Here is a 23,828-nt window from a genome sequence, read left to right as displayed (position 1 = left end):
GGGTATATAAAAGAACGTTAACGCCCCCAATCAAACTCTCCTTCTCGCCTCTCCACAGCATCTAATGTTTTTTTTATTTTTCCTTTACCACTGTTTAGCATTACTGTTTAGCATCAGACTAGAAATTCAGCTATCACCACATTATAACATCTATGAATGTTGGTTTATGATCGGGTTCTTGGAGTATTCCGTTTATGTGTTTTCACACGTCAACACCATATCCTGTTTTCAGAAACCGGGCTAAGCCCTTAGCCAATAAGCAAATCGGGAAACTCTTATAAATTAAACATAATTTACTGAATGAACATCATGCTGTATTCAAGAAGACTTGAAACTAGAGATTGAGACCATAAACTCATGTTTACATAGAAGTCACCCCCTGATGGCCATTAGAAAGAATGCAAGTTTAAGGCAACTCTGCATTCGCTTCCGTACTAGAGGTTGCCACCTGGTCCCCCCTAAAGTCTTAAACCCTGAAACCTCTGGGACTTAACTGATGTCACCTGGTCAATGGTTCGAAATGGTATAAATACAATTGGGACAGCCCTTTGCAGCGAAAGATCACGTTACCTTGATGACAGCAAAAACATGTCATTTCACATTTTTACTGCCCGATTTGAACATCTTCCAGGCTATATAGGTATTTGTCAATTAATCTATTTACTTGCTTTTGTCGACGGGTTTCTCACCCACGGCCGACAATGTGGAAATCAACGATCACATGTAACGTTATGACCATTCTGTCATGTCTAGTACCACCCTTATGCCCTGATAGTCCTCAGTTGTTTCCCCAGCAGGGTTTCTCAGTGTACATTTTCATATTCCATCGGCAATCGCTGGGCCTGTATGTGCCCATACATCCTGTATTGTGGAGACATGGTGGCTGGAAATATTGCTCTTCCAGCAGCAGCATTCCAAAGGCTTGTTGTTGCTTTGCCTTTAGACTTAGACACTCCTGGCAAACGGAGCAACCCAATGTACGCTTGCAAGTGGTTGACATCCAAGTCTGTCCAACGCTCCCAATACAGTTCAAGTTCAGTTCATTTTTGGAGGCTACCATGTCCACTTTTGGAGACTACCATGTCCACTTTTGGAGGCTACCATGTCCACTTTTGGAGGCCAAGCGAGAACAGAATCTGCCGGTGGCTGAGAGACAACGAGAGGATCAACCCCAAGAGTATCATTCTCTTCAGGGGAGGCTTCACAACCAAGGTCTTCCTCTACATTACCCTCAGTCTTAGACACATTCTCCTCCATGTCACTTTCACCGTCAAGGGACTTTGCTTTGAGGTCATTTTCTATTAAGACAGAGCATAAAGATAGCTCACAGAGCCCCGAGTGAGACGGTTTACAAGCCCGCTGTGCAAGCTTTTATACGTTTAACTGTCCGCGGTGTTGAGTGAACTATAAATGTTCTAACGGGTACATATTTCCCTTACCCCACAGCGTAGAACATATCACGGGGTTCTCACACTTCAACAGGCCTGGTAATTAGGCAGGTTAGGGCCCAACGATTCCCAAATGGCATGTGGAAGTGACCTCGGTATCAATCAAAACAGTTAAAACCGCTTTCAAAAAAACGACTTGGCCATACAAACATTAGTACTTAACTGCAGAGCCACCAACAAGTCTGCATAATAACCTTAATTTAAGCTTCAAATACACTTCTAAATACATCATTATACAGATTGTGATATGTGGATTTTGTCCCCATCACCAACATTGTGCAGGAGGAGGAACCTATAGTTTGAATTGGTCAAACATTGGTCCATTTCTGTGAGGAGAACTGAGATCATCAAATTGACCCAAGATCATCATTTTTCCAGATTGTTTTATTTGCAAATAATATTATTTCCTAGTCATTGATGTACAACAGATCGGTGATACTGCCGGATATGTCGGATATATACAGTATGTAGCTACCGTAAATACGTTTACCGGAACATTGTAGCTTTATGTGATAGTCACAACAACAAAGCCGCCACTAACAAGTCTGTCTGTCGTCACGGCGACGACATCTTCTGTCGGTGAGCGCGACCGTCGGTTCACCCGTTCACTCTGCGAGCTCGTCGGCAGAACGTCCAGTGATGTTCCACCGTGTTCTCATTGGCCCGTTCGCTCATGTGGTGAACACGCGTGTTGCGTATTGTGAAACCCTGGAAAATAATGGAGACAGTCAAAATGTTACTATTAGCGATAATAATAATTGACCATTAAGCTAAAAAACAACAGCTAGCAGTAACAAGCTACGGTCTAATTTCATGGTGTCAGAAGTTAAAGTACTCCGAATGATCTCAACAGTCTTTTCTAGCCGAACGATTATTTCCACGCACGATGTTGCAGACGAGATAAAAAGCCACGTACAGCTTTGGAGATGAAGTCCAGCAGGTGGACACGCAGGCTGATTTCCTGTTGGTGGTCACATGGCCCAAAGGTGAAGGACACCTGGTAGTCTCTGGAGTCCATCATGTGTTTGTTCCACTTTGTGAAACTGCTGGAGATGGACTCCAACATTGCATGAACCTAAAAAAGAGAGAGAAGAGATTCATGTGACTACTGGTTGTGTCTGAATGGGAACATGTAATTTGCAAACCATTCCAGATCAATGCCTAAACTTAACCATTCAAGGGCAATGCATGAATTTAACCATTCAAGGTCAATGTCCAACCTTGGCAACTCCAATCCAATACCTAAACATTCAAGGTTAATGCCTAAACATAACCATTCAAGGTCAATGCCTAAACATAGCCATTCAAGGTCAATGCCTAAACATTCAAGGTTAATGTCTAAACATAACCATTCAAGGTCAATGCCTAAACATTCAAGGTTAATGTCTAAACATAACCATTCAAGGTCAATGCCTAAACATAACCATTCAAGGTCAATACCTAAACATTCAAGGTTAATGTCTAAACATAACCATTCAAGGTCAATGCAGGGATTTAAAAATTTAAAGGATAATGCCTACACTTTACTTGTCTGGGTCTAAACTTAATCATTCAGTTCAATGCCTGAATTTAACTAATGCAGCTAATCTTAACCATATAGAGGTAAATGACCATATAGAAGTCAATGCCTCACCGTAACCATATAAAGGTTAATGCCTCACCGTAACCATATAAAGGTTAATGCCTCACCGTAACCATATAAAGGTTAATGCCTCACCGTAACCATATAAATGTTAATGCCTCACCTTAACAATATAAAGGTTAATGCCTCACCTTAACCATATACATGTTAATGCCTCACCTTAACAATATAGAGGTTAATGCCTCACCTTAACAATATAGAGGTTAATGCCTCACCTTAACCATATATAGGTTAATGCCTCACCTTAACCATATATAGGTTAATGCCTCACCTTAACCATATAAATGTTAATGCCTCACCTTAACAATATAGAGGTAAATGACCATATAGAAGCCAATGCCTCACCTTAACCATATAGAGGTTAATGCCTCACCTTAACCATATAGAGGTTAATGCCTCACCTTAACCATATAGAGGTCAATTCCTCACCTTAACCATATAGGAGGTCAATGCCCCACCTTAACCATATAGAGGTTAATGCCTCACCTTAACCATATAAATGTTAATGCCTCACCTTAACCATGTAAATGTTAATGCCTCACCTTAACAATGTAGAGGTCAATGACCATATAGAGGTCAATGCCTCACCTTAACCATATAGAGGTCAATGCCTCACCTTAACCATATAGAGGTCAATGCCTCACCTTAGCCATATAGAGGTCAATGTCTCACCTTAGCCATATGGGAGGTCAATGCCTCACCTAAACCATATAGAGGTTAATGCCTCACCTTAACCATATAAATGTTAATGCCTCACCTTAACCATATAAATGTTAATGCCTCACCTTAACAATGTAGAGGTCAATGCCTCACCTTAACAATATAGAGGTAAATGACCATATAGAGGTCAATGCCTCACCTTAACCATATAGAGGTCAATGCCTCACCTTAGCCATATAGAGGTCAATGCCTCACCTTAACCATATAGGAGGTCAATGCCTCACCTTAACCATATAGAGGTCAATGCCTCACCTTAGCCATATAGAGGTCAATGCCTCACCTTAACCATATAGAGGTCAATGCCTCACCTTAACCATATAGAGGTCAATGCCTCACATTAACCATATAGAGGTCAATGCCTCACATTAACCATATAGAGGTCAATGCCTCACCTTAACCATATAGAGGTTAATGCCCCACCTTAACCATATAGAGGTTAATGCCCCACCTTAACCATATAGGAGGTCAATGCCTCACCTTAACCATATAGAGGTTAATGCCCCACCTTAACCATATAGAGGTTAATGCCCCACCTTAACCATATAGAGGTCAATGCCTCACCTTAACCATATAGAGGTCAATGCCTCACCTTAGCCATATAGAGGTCAATGCCTCACCTTAGCCATATAGAGGTCAATGCCTCACCTTAACCATATAGAGGTCAATGCCTCACATGAACCATATAGAGGTCAATGCCTCACATTAACCATATAGGAGGTCAATGCCTCACATTAACCATATAGAGGTCAATGCCTCACATTAACCATATAGGAGGTCAATGCCTCACCGTAGCCATATAGGAGGTCAATGCCTCACCTTAACCATATAGAGGTCAATGCCTCACCTTAACCATATAGGAGGTCAATGCCTCACCTTAACCATATAGAGGTCAATGCCTCACCTTAACCATATAGAGGTCAATGCCTCACCTTAACCATATAGAGGTTAATGCCCCACCTTAACCATATAGAGGTTAATGCCCCACCTTAACCATATAGGAGGTCAATGCCTCACCTTAACCATATAGAGGTTAATGCCCCACCTTAACCATATAGAGGTTAATGCCCCACCTTAACCATATAGGAGGTCAATGCCTCACCTTAACCATATAGGAGGTCAATGACTCACCATAACCATATAGAGGTAAATGCCTCACCTTAACCATATAGAGGTTAATGCCCCACCTTAACCATATAGAGGTTAATGCCTCACCTTAGCCATATATATATATATGCAAATATATATATATATATATATATATATATATATGCAAATAAACAAGGACAGAAATTATGTATGAAACATTTACAAAAAATCTGCAAATAACTGCTAGGTATTAACCTGCAAATGTTGGAGTTTGGTTTGTCACAATAAGTCAGCACAATCAAATAAATTCAATGGTTTAAGCACACAGCAGAATTGTCAGAATGAAAGTATAAAAATGTATAGATGTGAATGTGCCCATTAAGGGAACAGACAAATGTATGAACCTGGACTGAAGCACCTCAGTAGAAATTAGACTATATCGCATATAATTAGGAATCACAGAATATCCTGCCATGATATTCCTACATATATCTACACCCACCTTGGTGGTGATGGTGAGCTGGGTGATGATGACTGCGACGGGGTTGGAGTACTTGGACAGCTTCCTGGTGCTGGACAGCTCCACCACCTCCTCATAGGTGTCAGTGGGGTAGGGCAGCAGGGGTTTGGGGTCTCCTAGACACTGAATCAGGGGCTCAATCTGATAGAAGTCGGCCTCCTTCCTGAGCAGCTCGGCCTCCTTGAAGTCGCACGGCAACGTCAGCTCAGACGTACGCAGGAAGTTGAGGATGTAGCTGAAACAGCAGAAACGGAGACGGGATCAGCCCAGACTGCTGAGCTGATGATTCTGTACGAGTCTGAACTGTCAGTTGAAGTCAAGACGGGAGAGGAAGGAAGAAAGTTTCAGTTTTTCTCAATTTCTATTTTTTTTTAAAAAAGGGACACTGTTTGTTTGTAAGTCTTTATTTTTTATACCATCAACAAATCCCAACAATGCGTTGGCCCATCTATTTATACTTTCTGACTTCCCTACCAGGCAGCAACTTCCTGTTCTAAAAAGTGAAGCCAATGAGGAAGTGTGTCTTCAACTTGCATTCTCTCTACCGGCCAGCAGGAGGACACTTCTCTGCTTTCAAGAGAAGACAGATTGTATTGATTTATTACCTCAGTAAAACATTGTATACATGAGTTTATTGTCTCAATCTCTAGTTTCAAGTCTTCTTCAATACTGCAGGATGATCATTTAGTAAATTATGGTCCATTTAGAGTCAAACAGACCATAAAGCAGGAGATGCTTTAGGGCGGGGCTACAAGGTGACTCACAAGTCCATAGCCACATACGGTATGTCCACGTCACTCAGCCGGAGTCCTTATATGGTCACTTCCATTTACTGATTGCAAAAAAGCCAAGATGGCGACGGCCGTAATCCAAGATGGCGACGGCCCAAACGCTTCACGACATCATGGTGACTACGTCCACTTCTTACATTCAGTCTACGTTCCCTACCCTGTCTGTGGTTCTCATTCCCTTTGGTTCCCACTGAGGAGAAGTCAGCTGGTCACTACGGTTTTTAACAAACCCTGTTTGTAACTTAAGGACCACTTCTGATTGTTAAAAGATGTCCAAGAAACCCATGATCCACATGATGAAAACAACTAGAAAAAATAAACGGGGCTATAAATACGTGTTACGCCACCGTCGGCTATAATGACCTGAATAAACATTCTGCTACCCATCGCTGCCTGCCATCATAAATCAGAAGGTAATGTATTCAGGGGTCATATTTCCTCGCCGTTTTAATGCACGGCCGTACTGGGGCTCAAACCCCCGGATCCGACAACGTAAAAAGGGCTCATGGGTGATTGTTTGATTTATTTTAATCACAGGGAGAAAGAGAACATTTTGAAAGCTTGAATAGTGTCCGTGTGGTTCGGCAGCAGAGTTTTATAGCAGCTTTATATCTGACTGAGATCTCTCCATCTTTCCCTCTGTGTGTGTGTGTGTGTGTGTGTGTGTGTGTGTGTCTGTCTGAGATGGATATTGGCCCACAGTGTGCTGTCCTGTACCTTCTGTATCGTATATGTAAGCTTCACTAAGGGCTCATAATGATTGTTTGATTTGTATTCGGTGCTGCAACAGCTATAAAATTAAACTTCAGTCATGAATGGGCTGTTTTATTGTCTGTAAATCAAGCGTGGCTTATGTTTGTGCAGGTTGGCCGGGGCCATAGATGAGTTGTGATGGTGGGGGGAGGGGGGGGGTTGTGGGAGAGCCCACTCGTGGTACAGTAATGTAGCCTTGCCGGCGGAGGGTTGTCTCCCACGTCACTTCTTTTGGTTTAAAAAACAACAAAAAAACAGAACCATTTTGCCAGCTAACAAGAGCTAAATACGTTTGTCTCTACCCGCTGATGTGTTGTGATCGGCGTGGGGACGTTCAAGCGTAACTGATTCATTTGATCGGCTAGCTGCACAGACACAGACGCACACGCACACGCACACACACACACACCCTCACCGGAACAGCGGGCCGTCGCGGTCGATGAAGTAGTTCCCGCGCGCGTCCCTGACGGTGGGGAGGTCGCCTCCGAACATGGCGCCCAGCATGGACTCGGGGTAGCGCTGCAGCGTGGACAGAGTCGTGCTGTACACACTGCCGCCCACATTCAGCGTCACCGTCTCCCCCATCTGGAGAGAGCAGGAACAGCAGTCAAGATACCCGAGAACCAATTTGTGCTCTTGAACGTGGCTAGTTGACTTCTGGAGTCTAGCGGGAGTGAAGAAGAGCAGAAGTGAGGACAGACCTGAGTCCTTTTTATCCCACAAGGATATTTAAAATATAACAATATCTGGATCTGTCGGGGAGCCAAAAGCCAAAGAAAACACGAGCGGTGTGACGACTTTGAAAGTGGTGAAGTGTGACCTTGGCTTTATGAAGGACTGGTATCGCAACTTAACTCGGTATCAGCAATTGTTGAGTTGATGTCGGGACTGAAACGTAACCTTGAACCGAGTTTCAACTCTCAAAACGACTATTTGAAGGTCAAAGACAGACGTACAACGATACACACACACACACACATATGGCAGCACGAAAGCACTTGTCATCACTGAAGTGTCCGACATTGGCTGTGTACAAAACAGCCTACTATAAGCGGGAGGTCAAATGGAGTGTGTTGTGCGTGGCAGGAAGCACCAGAATCCGCTTTAATGGCCAAGTGCTCACACAAGGAATTTAACGTGGACATAACAGCTGAAAACACGGTGAACACAAACAACGACTTTGATGTTTCTATTTCTATTTCTATTGGTAGTGACGGTGTTAACATTTTAAAGAACACTAAGTATTCTAACTATGAAAATATATAATTTAGCGTTAAAGTATATTGAAACGATACGTGTGAAATTGCGAGATCAATCAAGAATCAATTGCTCAAGTAGACATTAATCCACTATTCCTTTACATAGCTAACTGATTTGTGTGTATATATATATATATATATATATATATATATATATATATATATATTAATGTTCAAATACAGCGCCAATTGACGTTGTTGTGATGCATACAGTCATGTGACGCATTGCTTGATAATGGCATACTTAATCGTTAATGCAGCACTGATATGTAACGTGTAGTGTGTGGACCGTGAGTATGTGATTTAGCCACAGGCAGTTCAGACCGGAAAACATGTGTGCGGGAAAAACACACGCACACGCGCACACGCACACCATGTGACCCAGGTCTCCATTCTCCATCCGCAGCCCCCGGCTGGCCGACCGCGTTCGTTTCCCCTTCAAGGTCGTCAGACTGTTGAGGAGATCATTTCCACCAACAACACCTGCAAACAAGAGGTCGATGAGACAGTTGCCATGGCGATGGGCGACCATGCCGACGCTGCGTTGCCACGGCCCAGACATCATCTGGCCGTTTAGTCTTGTGTAACTGATGCCATCTAGTGCCAGCCAGTGAGAAACAGGAGGAGGAGCTTGTTTCTTAAATCTCGGAAAACAAAAACGCAGATTTTCAAAACGGGACAGATTGATTTGTAACTGATTAGCGCAACTTTTTAAAACAAGCTGCGATCAAATCGTATGTCACAAATGAGACTCGGCCGCGAGTCGGTTGAAGGGAGAAGCTCTGTAGCCTCTTTCAGCTATAACATACATATTGTTTTTAAAGAGTTGTGAACATTGGACTGGTGCATTGATGCTCAATAACAAAAAGGGTTTTTAAAGTTGTGTCTAGATTCAATAATGTCGGTTTGTTGTTATTCGTCTTCTGCCGCAGCAAAACAAGCTAGAAACATGATACATGGAACCAATGGAAAAGGTGAAGTCCCGCCCCCTTTCCGGTTACCGTTACCGTGGCTTGATGGCTAGCTACGTAACTTGACTGTACTCATGCACAAATTAAAACGTTATCCTACCTGATGACTTCTTTTTACAGGCGTAAAGCAAAAATAAATACATAGCAAAACCTTTTAAATGTGTCGTCTTTCCGACGACATATTTTCAGTTAAATCGACAAACATCAAATGTGTAATTTATGGCACATTTCAAAATGGATTAAACAATTATTCGTCTCTCGCCTTTGAAAAATAATGTGCAAGTGCTTCCCAAGAAGTATGACTCCAATCAGCCACATGGTGGCGCTGTAATTAACACCCCCTAAATAAAATATTCATAGAAGGCCCAATTCACACTGTGAGGCAGGTTGACTTTAATCTCAATGAGCTCCACTAGCAGTACCGACCCGATTTAAAGCTCAGGTCGGTACTCTCAAGGCACTAGCAAGAGAATGCCAAAAATATTTTAAAAATTATCCAAACTAAAAAGCCATCCTTTTCCAATGAGAGTAGCCATCAGCACTGGATCCAGAAATCAATACACCAAGCGAAAGACGTTCAGGCCTTGCGATGAAAACATGTGTTTTTATTGCAGCCCTCATCAGTAATGGAGCAGAAACAGATTAACAGCTAATTGATTAAGTACAAGGCATATTTACTGGTCACAGGACTGGAGGTACTTGTACCTTTCTTTTCAATTTATTTCCTTCTTTATACTTTTGCTCCAACGACATTTAAGAGGCAAAAATACGTACGTACTTTTCACAACACGTGTTTAATAGTATAATACAACAACTAAACCAACTAATACATGTTATTACTATAGATTAGGCTACTAAGAAGTACATAAGTAATTACAATTAAATACATTTTACTAGCTGCAACATTAATAGTGAAAATAATAACAAGAATGATATAATATTTTTAAATGGTTCATTCTGCATAATGAGAAGCCTTTTTATTTTTAGTGTACAAGTAGCTATATTTTGATGCTAATATTTGTACATACTAAACAGAGTATTTCTACTTTATGTTTACTGTTACTTAAGTAAAAGAGTGTTTTCTTACACAAATGATGGTTATTCAGCTGTTTTTGGGGTGAGTCCAATGTGGTAATTTTAGAGACTGCAGTTTGGAGCTTCTGCGTCACTACAGAATATATATTGTATTTTATTTGTTCCACATTAACGTGAACACACACGAAGGAGCACGTCATAAACCCCGTGCAGGGTGGACGGTAACCTGACCGGTGCTGTCTGTGTGTGTGTTTGTGCGTGTGTGTGTGTGTGTGTAATAACACTGAACCGTGTGCCTAGCGCAGGCGGTTGGACCCGGGCCAGCTAACGTTAGCTCGCGAGACGCCAGTTCGGAATGATGGCCACGCAAAAAAAGAAGACGTCACGCCGTCCGTCGCTTTGACGGTTTAAAAGAAAAAAGAAAAAAGAAACGTCACGAAACCCGCACGGTCTTACCGGTAACTGCGACGTCACTGCTTTACCGCGACCGACGGCCGGAGGTAGAACATCCGAACTAGCTGAAAATAGCCGTTTGCGTCCATCAGTTTACAGGTCTAGTCAAGCGCGCGTCGAACGTGACGACACTTCCGGTAAGAGCTCAAAATAAGAGCTCAAAATAAGAGCTCAAAATAAGAGCTCAAAAAAAATAAGAGTCGTTATCGTTACACAGATAAGAATAGTCGACTTATGAGTGTATATATATTAGAGTAAGTTTCAATGTTGGAATGTACTGTACTTAAATGCCCTTTACTTTTAGTTTACTTATGTATTGACATTTTATGACAACTTTATCCTTCTAGTCCACTACATTCTGGAGGCAAATATTATACATTCATCTATTTACTCCACTACATTCAAATTATGAATACGAAATAAAAATCAACTTATAAATGTTGATGTATCCTAGTTAAGTTACTTTAAAATTAGCTCCACCTTTGCTGCAATATTAAAGGGTTGAACGCCGTAATGCATCGATAGTTACGATAAAATATAATTCATATGATTCTGAAATGGGCAGATGGATTACTTTTTTGTTCCTTAAGTAAATGTGTATGCTAATACTCTGGTGCTCGGAAACACTACTGCTTCCATCCACAGGGACGACCCAAATCAACAACAAATACAAGTGTTTTTGGAGTAGTTTTAAGTCAATTTGTGCTGATCATTAATGTATTTTTTTATGTTACGTCATTTATTTTTTTGAAACCAACACCATTTCAATTATTGTTTACCTCTCTTGTTTCTGTTCTTTGGTTTACACTAGATGTGGAGTGAGCAATGGAGAAGGACATACGATGTATCAGCACACTGGTTTTGTTTTGTTTATGGAACAATAAAACAATAACAAAATTATAAATAATAAAAAATATTGCATGTCACAAAAATATTTTGATCTCACGATTACACAACAACTTTATTATTTCCCAACAATAAAGTATGAATCGTAATTAGGAGTCACAAACGAAAAACATAATAATTTACTTATTTAATTTACATATTTTAGCTGGTCAAGAATCTGTCCGTCCATCCTATACATAAACAGCAGGCGCATGTAGTACCAAACTCCCACCACCTGGGGGCGCCAGCGGCCCGTCGGTTAACTGAAACAAGGAAACTACATTGTTTATAGGCTGCTACATCCGGTTGGGTCACAGCTTTGTTTTCCATCTGATCCGGAGTCGTTCCTACTAATAAACACGATATTTCTTTTGTCTCCGTCGCTTTGTATTAATTCAAACTTCACCGCGCGTGCCGAGTAAAGTGTTCCGGAGACCTTTACTTTGAAAGGTCCTCCTGGAAACCACGTTTAGCTGTTGTTGTTCTCCGTTAGCTCGACACGTTAGCTCGCTGCTTCGCAAACAGCGATGAGCGCCGACTGTTGACTAAAACGACCCGAGGCTGTGCGTCCCGCTATGAAGCGTCGATCCACCGTAACGGTCTTGGGGGCCGAAGAGGAAGCCGCCACCCTGCCGGAGCACGACTATGCCCACTCCGTGGCCAATGAATCCGCTTCCCCGGAGGTTGCACCGGCCGCCAACGAAGTTGAAAAGGCCGTGGGTGCGGAGGTCGACTGCCCCGCGTTGACCCCCGCTACCCGAGCGGGCCGCCGGCGTCTCAACCCGCCGGAGGACGAGTCCTGCGCCTCCTGCATGATCGCGTTCGAGCGGCACGGCCGCAGCTTCAACCGGAGGGCGGTGTTCACCTTCACCACCCCGGAGACGGTGCACTGGGTTTTTCAGGGCTCCGAGGTGCACGACAAGTCGTTCATGTGCGAGACCTGCGCTAAGGTCCTCCGGGGCAAATGCAGACGCAAACAGACCGGGAAGCGGTCTCTGTGGCTGCAAGCGCCTGCGCCCACACAGGTAGGAGGAGACACGATATGACCTGACACTAATATGTATGATGTACTGAAGTCACATTGACTGGTGACATTTCACCCATTGTTTTCGTTCCCTCATTGCAAACCTAGCTCCAAACCCAGATATAAAGCCAGATGATCTCTTTGCTCTATACAACACAACACCAATCAAATCCATTTGTTAAAGTGTATGGAAATATACAATAATGGCGATTATAAATAAAACACCATATCACATGTTTCACACGTGGACTGTTTTGCAAAAGTGAGTCAAAAAGAGTAGTGTGTGTGTGTCAATGAATGCAGGCTATGAAACCCCAAATGAAAACAATAACCTGTAGTGTCCAGCTGTAAATATGATGTGGGGGGCGCGTTGAGAAGTGATGACGTTTTGTGTCCTTGGTGTTGGTCACTGCAGTCGCAGATGGGAGACAAGAAGAAAGTCTTCCGGATGGGGAAGAAGAGCAAAGCCGCGCAGCTGGTGAGCAAGTCCTGCTACAAGGCCGCCTTCAAAATGCTCTGGTCCGCTAAAGGCGCCCGGAGGCCCATGCTGGAGTTCTGGAGCAAACAGTTGAAAGTCGAGGTGAGGGCCGGGACAAACGCATCCCGCTTTAAATCTTCACAACGCACTTGTTGTTGTTTTTGTGTCACTGTTGTGTAATCGTGTCATGTTTCCTTTGCGGCGGTGCAGATGAAGGCGCTGACGCGACAGGCGGACAATCCCTTCCACCAGAAGGTGTCGAGCAGGAAGCCGCTGTCGTCCTTCCCCTGGCGCCGCTGTCTGAACTGGGTCCAGGACAAGGCGCCGCTCGTCAGCACCTGCCTCACCTCGCTGTTCCCCGACATCAACGCTATTGCCAAGAGCAGCCAGTAAGTCAGGGCCGGTTGGAGATTCAGCACGGGGGGGTTTGGGTCCTGCCGTCCCCTTTGGATCTAAACCCGACCAGATGTGTGCGCGAGCGATCTAATGAGCGTCTGTTCTGTTTGTTCGCGTGGCAGCCAGATATCGGAGGATCAGGCCCAGACGCTGCTGATGCGCCGGGCCGTGGTGGCGCTCTCCATCCCGCTCTTCACCAGGAACATCTGGAGGAACAACTTCCTGCAGGCCGCTCTGGGGGCGGAGCTCCGCCTCCAGGGCTGCTCCGGCTCCGCCCTGGACGCCCTCAACACCATGGGGCTGTGCCAGAACAAAGACACCGTCAGGTTGCTGCTGCACCGGCTCCGAAGCGGCAAGAGGACTGTGAGTATCTTCACACGCTGGCTCATTTCAAATATGATGAGGTACAACTTTATTAATCCAGAAGGACATTCTTGTGCCCGAGTTTGATTACAACATAATCAGTATATGTATATATTTTGTTATTTATATATATATATATATATATATATATATATATATATATATATGTATATATATATATATATATATATATATATATATATATATGTATATGTATATATATATATGTATTTATATATATATATATATATATATATGTATTTATATATATATATATATATATATATATATATGTATTTATATATATATATGATTAAAACATAATACAAGATTACATAATATGGAAGTGTTTGTGTGTGTGTGTGTATGTATGTATGTATATATATATATATATATGAAGTAATACTGACAGAAATTGAAATGAAAAAGTAATATTGTGCATGATATTGAAAAATAATAATTAAGTTGTTTTGCACACGGTTTCTTTGTCACAATTAAATAAATGCCACAATGAATAAATAGAAATAGTAACGGAACACAGAGACATGATAGAAAGGTTCCCAACCTGAGGCTCTGAGCCTTCAGTGGGTCGCAAGAGGAATAACCGGTTAGACAAAAGGAAGAAAGTCTTTTCGAGGAGATTATTATGATTATTTAGTTTTTCTTTATCTCTTGAGGAGATGAACGAATCTGAGAATAACGTTGTGTTTCTTAACTTTGTGCTCTGCTCCTGACAGTCGACACTGAACGGACAACAGAGCCAGATGATAGGTGTGGAAGGAGATATCGAGGAGGGGGAAGAGGAGGAGGAGGATGAAGAAGAAGAAGAAGAAGAGGAGGTAGATGATGATGATGATGAGGAGGAGGAGGAGCAGGAAGCAGAGCAAAAAGACAATGAGGAGGAGGAGGAGGAGGAGGAACAAGAAGAAGAAAACAATGAAATGGAGATGGCGCGGGTGGAGGAGGTGGAAGAGGAAGAAGTGCAGGACGGATTGCAGAACGAGGAAGAGGAGGATCAAGAGGTGAAGGAAAAGTTAGAGATGGAACAGAAGAGGAGGGAGAAGAAGAAGGCAAAGAAGGAGAAGAGAAAGGAGAGGGGGAAACAGAAGTTGGAGGAGGAAGAAGAAGACCATGAGATGGCGGTGGAGGAGTTGGAAGTGAAAGCAGAAGAAGTGCCGGACGGATTGCAGGAAGATGAGGATCAAGCCGTGAAGGAAGAGTTGGAGATAGAAGAGAGGAAGAAGAAGAAGAAGAAGAAAAAGAAGGAGAAGAGGAAGGAGAGAGGGAACCGGAGGGTGGAGGGAGAGGAGGATGAAGAGCCCGAGCAGAAGAAGAGCAAGGTTGTGGTGGTGAGGCTCGGCCTTCTGAAGGGCCACTCAGAAGTCGGGCGGTCCGACCTATCGGCTCCCTAAAGACTTCATAGACTCAACGGGCCCCGCGTCCAATCAGAGAGCAGGACAGAGGTCCCGCCCTCCTCTATGGGAGACACTGAAAGGGATTCTGGGAATAGTAGGAGGGCCGTAACTGGAGGAAAACTATTGAGAGCTTTACTTTAAATGTTCCTTTTTGTTGTTAAATGTTAAAAAGGTCCCATAATGTCTGAGTAATGTACTCGAGATGAACTGGCGTATTGTTTTCAGCTCTTAGGGAGGTTTCTGGGCAGAAGTATTGATTCCAATACCAGTACTGAAATAAATCGAGACGTTTGCCGTGAACAGTGTCACACAAACAATTTTCATAGCAAATTTCTTCTGCCAACAGTTAAACTAGCAGGAGTCAACTTGTCTTCTCACGGGCTTCTGCACGCCCGTATCGTCGGCACCGACTTGTTTTATGGTCCGAGAGGAAAAAACCCAAACTCCACTTCGGGTGAATCGTACACGTAGAAAGTATGAAAAAAATGTTGGTTTCAGGAAGGTTGAGCGACCCCAGAATTATGACTTTTGTTGTTCTTTTCTTTTTAAAAAAAAAAATTGTTTCCTTGTTTGTCGGCCGCATCGAGGCTCCAATGACGCCGCGTCTGCTGTTTGATCACAGGCAATAGAAATACTATAAAACACGTACAATATCACACTAAAACTGTACTTAAAAAACATTTTTTTTTTAAAACTTCTTTGACCGACAACGGGCTTCTGTGCCCTTTTCCGTTTTTCATAAACAAGGAGATTATTAATCTAATTTAGTCGTTAGAACCTGAATGATATTTAAAGGTCTTTGTACAGCTGGTACTCATAAATCTACCATTGATTCATTAATGAACTTTTTCCCCCCGTAGAATTACAAAAAAACTGCTAATTACAATGACAATGACTGCGTTCAGCTGGTGCACTTCCATTAATGGCAAAAATTGTCAATATTTAAAATGTGTCTGCAGATGGAGAACAACCTCTCCTTAATTATTACTGGACTACACAGTTCTTCCCGGGACATGAGGATATTAAGGGGCCCATAAAACAAGTGTTTATTTTTGTTTATCCTTTTTCAATTGTTTGTAAGACTTCGGCTGAACTTTTTCTCTCATGATGAAATGAGGCGCTGTATTATTATCATTATTATTAAAGTTTGATTTGTAACGCTAGTTTTTTGTCCTTCAGTAAATGTTTTTATTTTCTTTGTGTTTTTGTGGATCTGATGTTCAGCCAGCTGATGGTTCTGTAAACGTTTGACAATATAAATGTTGAAGGCTTCCCCTCATCTCGTTTCTGACTTTTTATTCACTTTATAATCATTTATAGCAACCATGTTTTTTATTTTTAATTTACCTCAATGGAAAACAAAATATTTTGATATTTTTTTCTTTTAAATTAAGCTTGATTTTGTCTAGGAGACGAATAACCAGCAATTAAAATATAACCAACAACATTCACTGAACTTTATATTTATATTCTCTTACATTTTGGAAGCAAAATGTAAGAATGTTCAAGTAAAATGTTTAAGGCAGAATAACTTGGCAGTATTTCTACTCTGTTGGTCTTCAGGAGGAAACAACGGTTTCTTCCCCGTTATCCAGTTTTCATCTCCATCGACTATTTTAAAGGCGACATCTTTGTAAAAAACAAAGGTTTAAACCCAGTTTTTCAGCCACAGCACTGCACAGGAACACACTGACTGGAGGCGGGTCGTAAACACCTGTGACTTCACCAGAACTCTCCTGTAGCGCCATCTACTCACCAGCCAATCAGAGACGAGGAGGCCTCAGGACGGACCCCTGAAAAAATGAAGCGGCGCGAAGGAGTGAAAGGCTTTTATTTCTGTAACAGATTCATTTACAGCAACAAAAAAAACAGCCGAGCTGCTGCAGCTACAATAAATATTCCCGAATCACAATCCTCCAGCACTCGGGCTGGTTCATTCTTTTAGAGACAGACCGACTCATAGCGAGGAGTTAATAGACTGAGTATTATGTGTTTTGGTGGTTGGAAATACATATATGGGAGTTTATGAACAACAAAACTAACGGGAGTTGGAAAAAAATATATATATATATATTTGGATTTAGTCTGCACGTCTAAATTTGAGAGCACGCAGGAACAAACTTCAGCAGTTTTGTTGTTGCCTAACTTTTCCCCAGATAAACAGAAAAGCCTACAGGATAGATGCAACTTTTATTTTGAAGGGGAGGAAGTGAACCGAGAGCAGCCAGAGCGACACACACACGCACAGAATTCACCCAAGGGTGTCACCGACGAATAGAGGCGACGACTTGACTGCACCCTGTGCGCCCACCGCTCTGGGTGCACATAAACATCTGTGCGCCTCATAGACCAACATCTGGCCGAAAAAACATTACAACTGGAGTTTCGTCGTTTTTTTTTTTTTTTTTTTTTAACTTAAAGGAACCGTTTGGCTGTATTTACATAAAGGTTCAAATGTTTTGCCGGACGACGTTTCCACCGGCTGTGCGAGCGAGACGAAGAGGATTCATGAGGGGGTTTCGTCCTCAGACGTTGAGGGTCTTTTTGATGGAGAAGATGATGTCTTTGATCTGCGGCAGGCTGTTGTCCTCCAGGATCTTGGCGTACGGCATGGGGATGTCGACGCCCGTCACCCTGGTGGCCGGAGCGTCCAGGTAGTTGAAGGCGGGGCCTGAAGACACAACAGGAGGTTAACACGCATAGCCAATACTTTAAAAGCAATAATAGGCATAACTTAATTAATTTAAGAAGAGGAGGAGTTTAAATCGGCACCAAAACAATTAATTTCACTGCGGCTACAAGTCTGCTTCAGTTCATCTGAAGGCGACACATCAGCCTTTGATTTTTTTTTGACCATTTATGCACAGCTGTTCACGGCTTTGATCTCATATTCAACACAAACACTCGGCCAGCTGCTCGCCCGGCGACGGACGTTCGGACCCTTTTGAACTCGGCAAAGGAGAAACGGTCCGCATCATTATTGTGATGTCATTGATAGGAATACATCTTCAAATGAGTCATATCCTTACAATCTGAACGGTCTCAGCTTAAAAAGGTTATGCGAGTCGATACACAACATTAAATTGATTACGCTATTGAAATTTGAATAAATTGAATCAAATTTTAATAAATAAAAAACACAAAAATCATGCAAACGATGGTTTGTGTTTAAAGGGTTAAAACATCAGAGACGTCTTCTTTCTTCATGTCCTCAAACCTTCCAGCAGTGACACCTCATCCTCTCACGTACACACACACTTTCATCCTCTCGTACACACACTCTCTCTCTCTCTCTCTCTCTCTCTCTCACGTACACACACTCTCATTTGGTTTCATGCATGCTTACCTTCCATGATCCGGGCGCAGATTTCAGCTCCGACTCCAAACTGAGGCCAGCCGCCCTCCACCGTCACCAGGTGGTTGGTCTTCATCACGCTGGTCTCGATGCACTCCACATCCAGGGGGCGGATGGTCCGCAGGTTGATCACCTGACACACACACACACAGACAGGAAGTGGTTAACAGGCGGCCGAGCGCAGGTCCGTGTCGGATAACAACAGGTGCGCTCCTTCCTCTACCTCGCACTCGATCCCCTCCTTGGCGAGGACGGCGGCGGCATCGAGGCAGAAACTGACGTACCGAGAGTGAGTGGCCAATGTGACGTGAGTCCCTGAAGCACAGAGGAGGAGGAAGAGGAGGAGGAGACAAGTTCAGCAACACAACAGTGACAGATCTCTGACATCCAGGTCTTGTTTTACTGAACCGTCCTTAAATAATATGTATTTGTGTGGGTGAAGCCCCGAGACCGGAGGATCAATAACAACCTCACGGCAGCGATCGATGACGCTCTGAACTACGAGTCGCCGAGGCTCACCTTGTCTCTCGACCTTGGCCTTGCCGATGGGAATGGTGAAGTCTTTGGACTGAGACTCCTCCGACATCTCGAAGGGAACGCCGTACATCAGCTCGTTCTCCAGGAACACCACTGCAACGCACACACACACACACACACACACAAATCGTGAACCCCAGTAACACGTCGTGCCTCTTGCAGATGGGTAACTGGCCAAACGGTCGCTGTGGTGCTGTTGTCTCGTTCTGTGTGAAAGGCCCTTTAGGTTAAACGCATCCTAAAAGCATTCCATAATGCACAAATTTCAACCAGATTTTAGAAGAACAAAAAAAAAAAAAAAAAAGATGTAAATGCATCGATATCGTCTGACAATGAATTAAGATTAGTTTTGGTCGTTTAAAAGCTCATAAACCGGCTACTTGTGAGACAATCCGGTCTTAGACATCTTCTCTGAACTCCGGACTCGCATGCCGGCTCCACCTGAGCCCAGGAACCCAGCCCCTCACCAGACTGATGACCGAGATCAGTTTCTCACCGGGGTTGTCGTCTCTGATTGCTGACTTCAGGAGACCTTTGGCATCTTCTGCGCTCCAGGGACTCACAACCTTCAGACCTGGACAGCTGGCGTACCTGCAGACGGAAACAACACAACAACTTACTGTCACTGTTTTGTCTATTTGATTGTTTGACTGCTTGTGTTTTTCCTCCTCAATCTCAGCTGTTAACTTGTATTATTATTGCTGATAAAATTACAGTAACTACAGTAACAGTGGTTCAGGTGCAAGTGAACGCACCACGCAGCGAAGCACTGCGAGTGCTGCGCGCCGACGCCGGCCGACGCCCCGTTGGGTCCTCTGAAGACGATGGGCACCGACTGCCGGCCGGCCGACATGTAGTAGGTCTTCGCGGCGGAGTTGATGACCTGGTCGATGGCTTGCATGGAGAAGTTAAAGGTCATGAACTCACAGATGGGTCTCAGGCCGGCCTGCAGATGGACAACGGTTGAATGTTAGTAAGGAGCTGCTGGAGGTTAGAAAAAAAAAAAAAACGTGAATGTGTTGCCACGGGGACGAAGAAGAAACTCACCATGGCGGCTCCAACTGCGATGCCAGTGAAGCCCATCTGGAGAGAGAGAGAGAGAGAGAGAGAGAGAGAGGTTAACCGGCTGCTCCTCTGGAGGTGTGTGTGTGGATCTCGAAGCTCAAAACTGAGCTGTGGAGGTTCAGGAGTCTCACCTCTGTGATCGGAGTGTCCATGATGCGCTTGTCTCCGTACTTCTTCCACAGACCTCTGCTCACCTGCACGCAAACACACAGTATTACGTGTCTCTAGCCTCACTGGACTTATCGTCTTCCCCAAGTTAATATAGCAAAGATCGGCAAAAAAGAGGTTATTAATGACAGAAACGATGGTCACAACTATGGCTTTAAGAGCCCAGTTGTAACAAACCGTAGTTTCCCTTTAAAAAGAGGCTCAAATAAACTCGCCGTTACATTTCAACAAACGCAGCAAGCAAGATATGCCTCGTCTCCTTCTCCGAGGAATATCCTCTATTTTGAGAGCTCATTAAACAGTTTGAAATCTGTGATTAGAGTTGAATTTGTGAAAGAAAAAAAAGAAAAGAAGAAGGTTCCATATATCACAGAATATTTTACATCTTAGGAGGAAGTGCATCTCGCCTGTGGAAAGGTTACCGCCGCTCACCTTGTAGGCGCCGTCGTACTGGGCCACCTCCTCCCCCAACAGGAACACCCGCTCGTCCCTCTCCAGCTCCTCGTCCATCGCCTGGTTCAAGGCATCGCGGACCATCATCTAAGAAAGAAAAGTGCAGACGTCACCCAGAGGATATCCTCGTGTCTTTTAATGGATGAAACTATCCCGTTAGGTGACGGCTACGCACCGATTATTCACAGTTTGTACAGAATTAATTTAATCCATCGGGGAAAAAAAGATTCTACAGAAAAATGCTAATTAAGCTACAACGGCAGGGAGTTTTTATTTTTACTTCAGTGTGTGTATGTTTTACAGCAATACTTGTTTTTTTGTGCAGTTTTTTTTAACATTACTTTAATATAAAAATGTGGCTTTTGGACAAAGCAAAGCACTGTCAGCATCGACCTATTAATCACTTAATTATTGACGAGAGGAATGTTTGTTTATTATTTTTGCATTATTACTTTTTTTTTTAAAACATCACAAACTACAACCGTCAATCAAAAATGATAAGACAGCTGCAGGCCAAACTGAACCACCTTTACATTTATCAAATCATTTATCAATCTTAAATCATTATTTAAAGATAATGCAGCTTTAAATCTTGATTTAAAGGACAAGGACAGAATGTCGCATCTTTGCTGAGTGGCCAGACAACAAGGAGGAAGCCTGCAGCTTAAAGCCGGAGGAGGAGAAGCCTCGTCCGGCTGTGTAACCACTGACATTAACAACGATCACCTGAATGTTGCCAGAATAAAAACAAAATAAAAGCAACAGCGAGAGTGTTAGCTGTAGCGTGCTAGCTGCTAGCACTGACCTGCGCAGCGGCCGCAGAACTCTTGTGAATCCCGCGCAGCCCCAGAGACGACACGGCATTCTGCGGAGAGGACAGAGAGACGCCATTACTCACAGCTGATAATTAAAAAACGTAACAGTAACCGTTCAGGGAATAATGCCTTACCTTTCCTGAGCGGAGAAAGCATCTTACGGAGGCCGCCATGTTCAACCTGTCCTCTGCCGGAGAGAAGGCGGGGACTCTACGTAGGTCGGGAGGTTTCAACCAATCAGAGCGGCGGAAGCGCACGTCGACGGAAACTGTCATAACCGAAGAGCCAATCACAACGCTTCAGCTGAGACGGAGGCGGGGGGAACGTCAAGAGTCGGGGAAAAGAAATCCAAGGGCACAGTTCTGTCATCGGTATGGGAGACCAACGCTGCCACGAGGAAAAATACATGTTATAAATGACAGATGTAAAAAAATACTGAATTGTTTCTTTTAATTACAAGACACCACACATGCTGCCATATTCAGAGTGCTACATAGCATTTCCATGTCAAGCAATAAAGTTTCAGAGATATTTTAATTTCCCCGTCGACAATGAATTAATTTCAATCTCTCGTTTCATGCACATTTTTTATTTAAACGTATAACACCTGAGTGGAAGACAAAAGAAACAAAAAATCTGCTACAGATACTTGGCAAAACATCAAGGCTGCACCCCCTTTTTTAGGGGGAGATAGATAACCGGAGATACTAAATAAAAATATGTATGCAATTTAGTTTGTTTGGATTATAATTTTGACAGGTCTGGAGGGGCAGTTCTGAAATAGAAAATATATCATTGTTGAAGCCAATGAGAGTCTTTGAGGTTGATAAATGGAAGTTTCCGCTTAAAAACTGGAAGTTTCTCATCTTAAGAAAGAAATACAAAACAAATATCATCGTTCTTTATTTAATTACTTGGTTTCTTTTTATCCAGAAATAAAACACAACTTACTCTCAATTTTTCCTGAAGCATTTTTTTTAATCAAATGTTCATTCGGTCGATACAGTTATTATTCCATCACTATTTTTTTTACTTGAATATAGATGAGGAGGGTCATTTTGCAGCTGCATTAAAATGTAAAAGACATGTACGTTTATTTGAAGGCGAACATCGGGACGAAAACATTTGATGCATCGAGTGCGAGGCGACCGTAGAAAAGACCCGGAGATTGAAGATTGAAGATTGAAGAGTGGTTTTCCACAACAATGTAATCCAGCTCTGCGACTCTGAATTTTATCGTTTATTTTTCTTTTTTCCCGCAAACACACCTCTGGACTCGTCTTCGTGGGTAAAGTGCTGCAGAGAAACATACGGGTACAACTCAATGACCATTCAAAATGGCCATCGCATCGGACCGGATTGCACTGAATAACAATAACAAGAAGGGTTTCAGCACGGAGCATCCAACTTGTGCTTGAACTTGGATTGACGCGCTCAACAACAGCTCCGTCACAGGGCAACACTTTAGCACGCAGGTGATCACAGGTGAGAGGAAGAAGGAACGAGGAGCGACACACAGGTGGGCCTCTTGTGGAAAGATTCAGTTGAGAATTTTGGAAAAATACACAGAGTCTCGTATCAGTTTGTTAAAATAAAAAGCTACAGCCTGAAGCACGGTTAGCTTAGCTTAGCGCAAAGACTGGAAACGGGGGGAAACAGCTAGCCTGCCTCCGTAATAACACGTCAATCACCTCTTCAATTAATAATAAACGTGTTTTTAAAAAAAAATTTAAAATCTTGTTTATTTAATCTGTACAATTATTGGAGAGTTTGAGGAAGGCTAGCAGTCAACCCCCCGTTTCCAGTCTTTATGCTAAGCTAACTAGCCGCAGCTTCACATTTCACAGACCGGCATGTGATTGATATCAATCTTCTCGTGTTACACTCAAATAATCTAATTTCCCAAAATGAAAACCGTGTCATTATGAAACACCGTGGAAGCTAAAAGAAGCTAAAGAGCTCAGAATGTGAACGTTTGAGCGTCTTCTTCTGTGACGTCAGGGCTGGATATTTGTGACCAGGTAACGTTGGGTAGAAATTTGGAGCCTTTACAAAATATACATGACATAATTTGAAAAATGAATTTACCAGTAATGTGGATTTAATGAATTAGCAAATATAAATAATAGAATAGCTGGAACAATCTTGGGAGTTCTGAAAGTTACATCACATCTCAAAATACGGCACGATATCTAG

The 23,828-nt window shown here is 43.0% G+C and overlaps 3 protein-coding genes across 6 annotated transcripts; 1 reads left to right on the top strand and 2 right to left on the bottom strand.

The window, feature by feature from the left end:
* Window positions 1-1,813: 1,813 nt before the first annotated feature.
* kctd6a (potassium channel tetramerization domain containing 6a) lies at window positions 1,814-10,808 on the bottom strand. 4 transcript variants are annotated; one of them, XM_034533621.1, is made up of 6 exons: window positions 10,682-10,799; window positions 8,577-8,702; window positions 7,376-7,545; window positions 5,399-5,651; window positions 2,365-2,523; window positions 1,814-2,156 (listed from the first exon to the last, which is right to left on the bottom strand). In XM_034533621.1, exons 2-6 carry the CDS (start codon window positions 8,610-8,612, stop codon window positions 2,046-2,048), a joined length of 729 nt encoding a protein of 242 aa, XP_034389512.1. In that variant the 5' UTR covers window positions 8,613-8,702; window positions 10,682-10,799; the 3' UTR covers window positions 1,814-2,045. The 4 variants fall into 4 exon arrangements, with proteins under 4 accessions (XP_034389512.1, XP_034389511.1, XP_034389514.1 ...); XM_034533620.1 differs by having other exon boundaries at window positions 7,376-7,624; window positions 8,591-8,702; XM_034533623.1 differs by having other exon boundaries at window positions 8,593-8,702.
* Window positions 10,809-11,842: 1,034 nt separating this feature from the next.
* On the top strand, window positions 11,843-16,518 carry LOC117731282. The gene is made up of 5 exons (XM_034533526.1): window positions 11,843-12,588; window positions 13,003-13,167; window positions 13,276-13,454; window positions 13,584-13,824; window positions 14,562-16,518. The coding sequence occupies exons 1-5, from the start codon at window positions 12,139-12,141 to the stop codon at window positions 15,234-15,236; spliced, it is 1,710 nt and encodes a 569-aa protein (XP_034389417.1). The 5' UTR covers window positions 11,843-12,138; the 3' UTR covers window positions 15,237-16,518.
* A 535-nt stretch (window positions 16,519-17,053) lies between these two features.
* Window positions 17,054-21,860, bottom strand: pdhb (pyruvate dehydrogenase E1 subunit beta). The gene is made up of 11 exons (XM_034533693.1): window positions 21,767-21,860; window positions 21,623-21,682; window positions 20,797-20,904; window positions 20,328-20,390; window positions 20,179-20,214; window positions 19,887-20,077; window positions 19,628-19,722; window positions 19,114-19,224; window positions 18,818-18,909; window positions 18,586-18,727; window positions 17,054-17,910 (listed from the first exon to the last, which is right to left on the bottom strand). The coding sequence occupies exons 1-11, from the start codon at window positions 21,803-21,805 to the stop codon at window positions 17,765-17,767; spliced, it is 1,083 nt and encodes a 360-aa protein (XP_034389584.1). The 5' UTR covers window positions 21,806-21,860; the 3' UTR covers window positions 17,054-17,764.
* Between the last annotated feature and the right edge of the window lie 1,968 nt (window positions 21,861-23,828).

This window comes from Cyclopterus lumpus, chromosome 5 (genome assembly GCF_009769545.1).
Source record: "Cyclopterus lumpus isolate fCycLum1 chromosome 5, fCycLum1.pri, whole genome shotgun sequence".
NCBI classification, from domain to species: Eukaryota; Metazoa; Chordata; class Actinopteri; order Perciformes; family Cyclopteridae; genus Cyclopterus; species Cyclopterus lumpus.
Note: the sequence above shows the minus strand (reverse complement) of the source record. Positions and strands in the feature narration are given on the sequence as shown.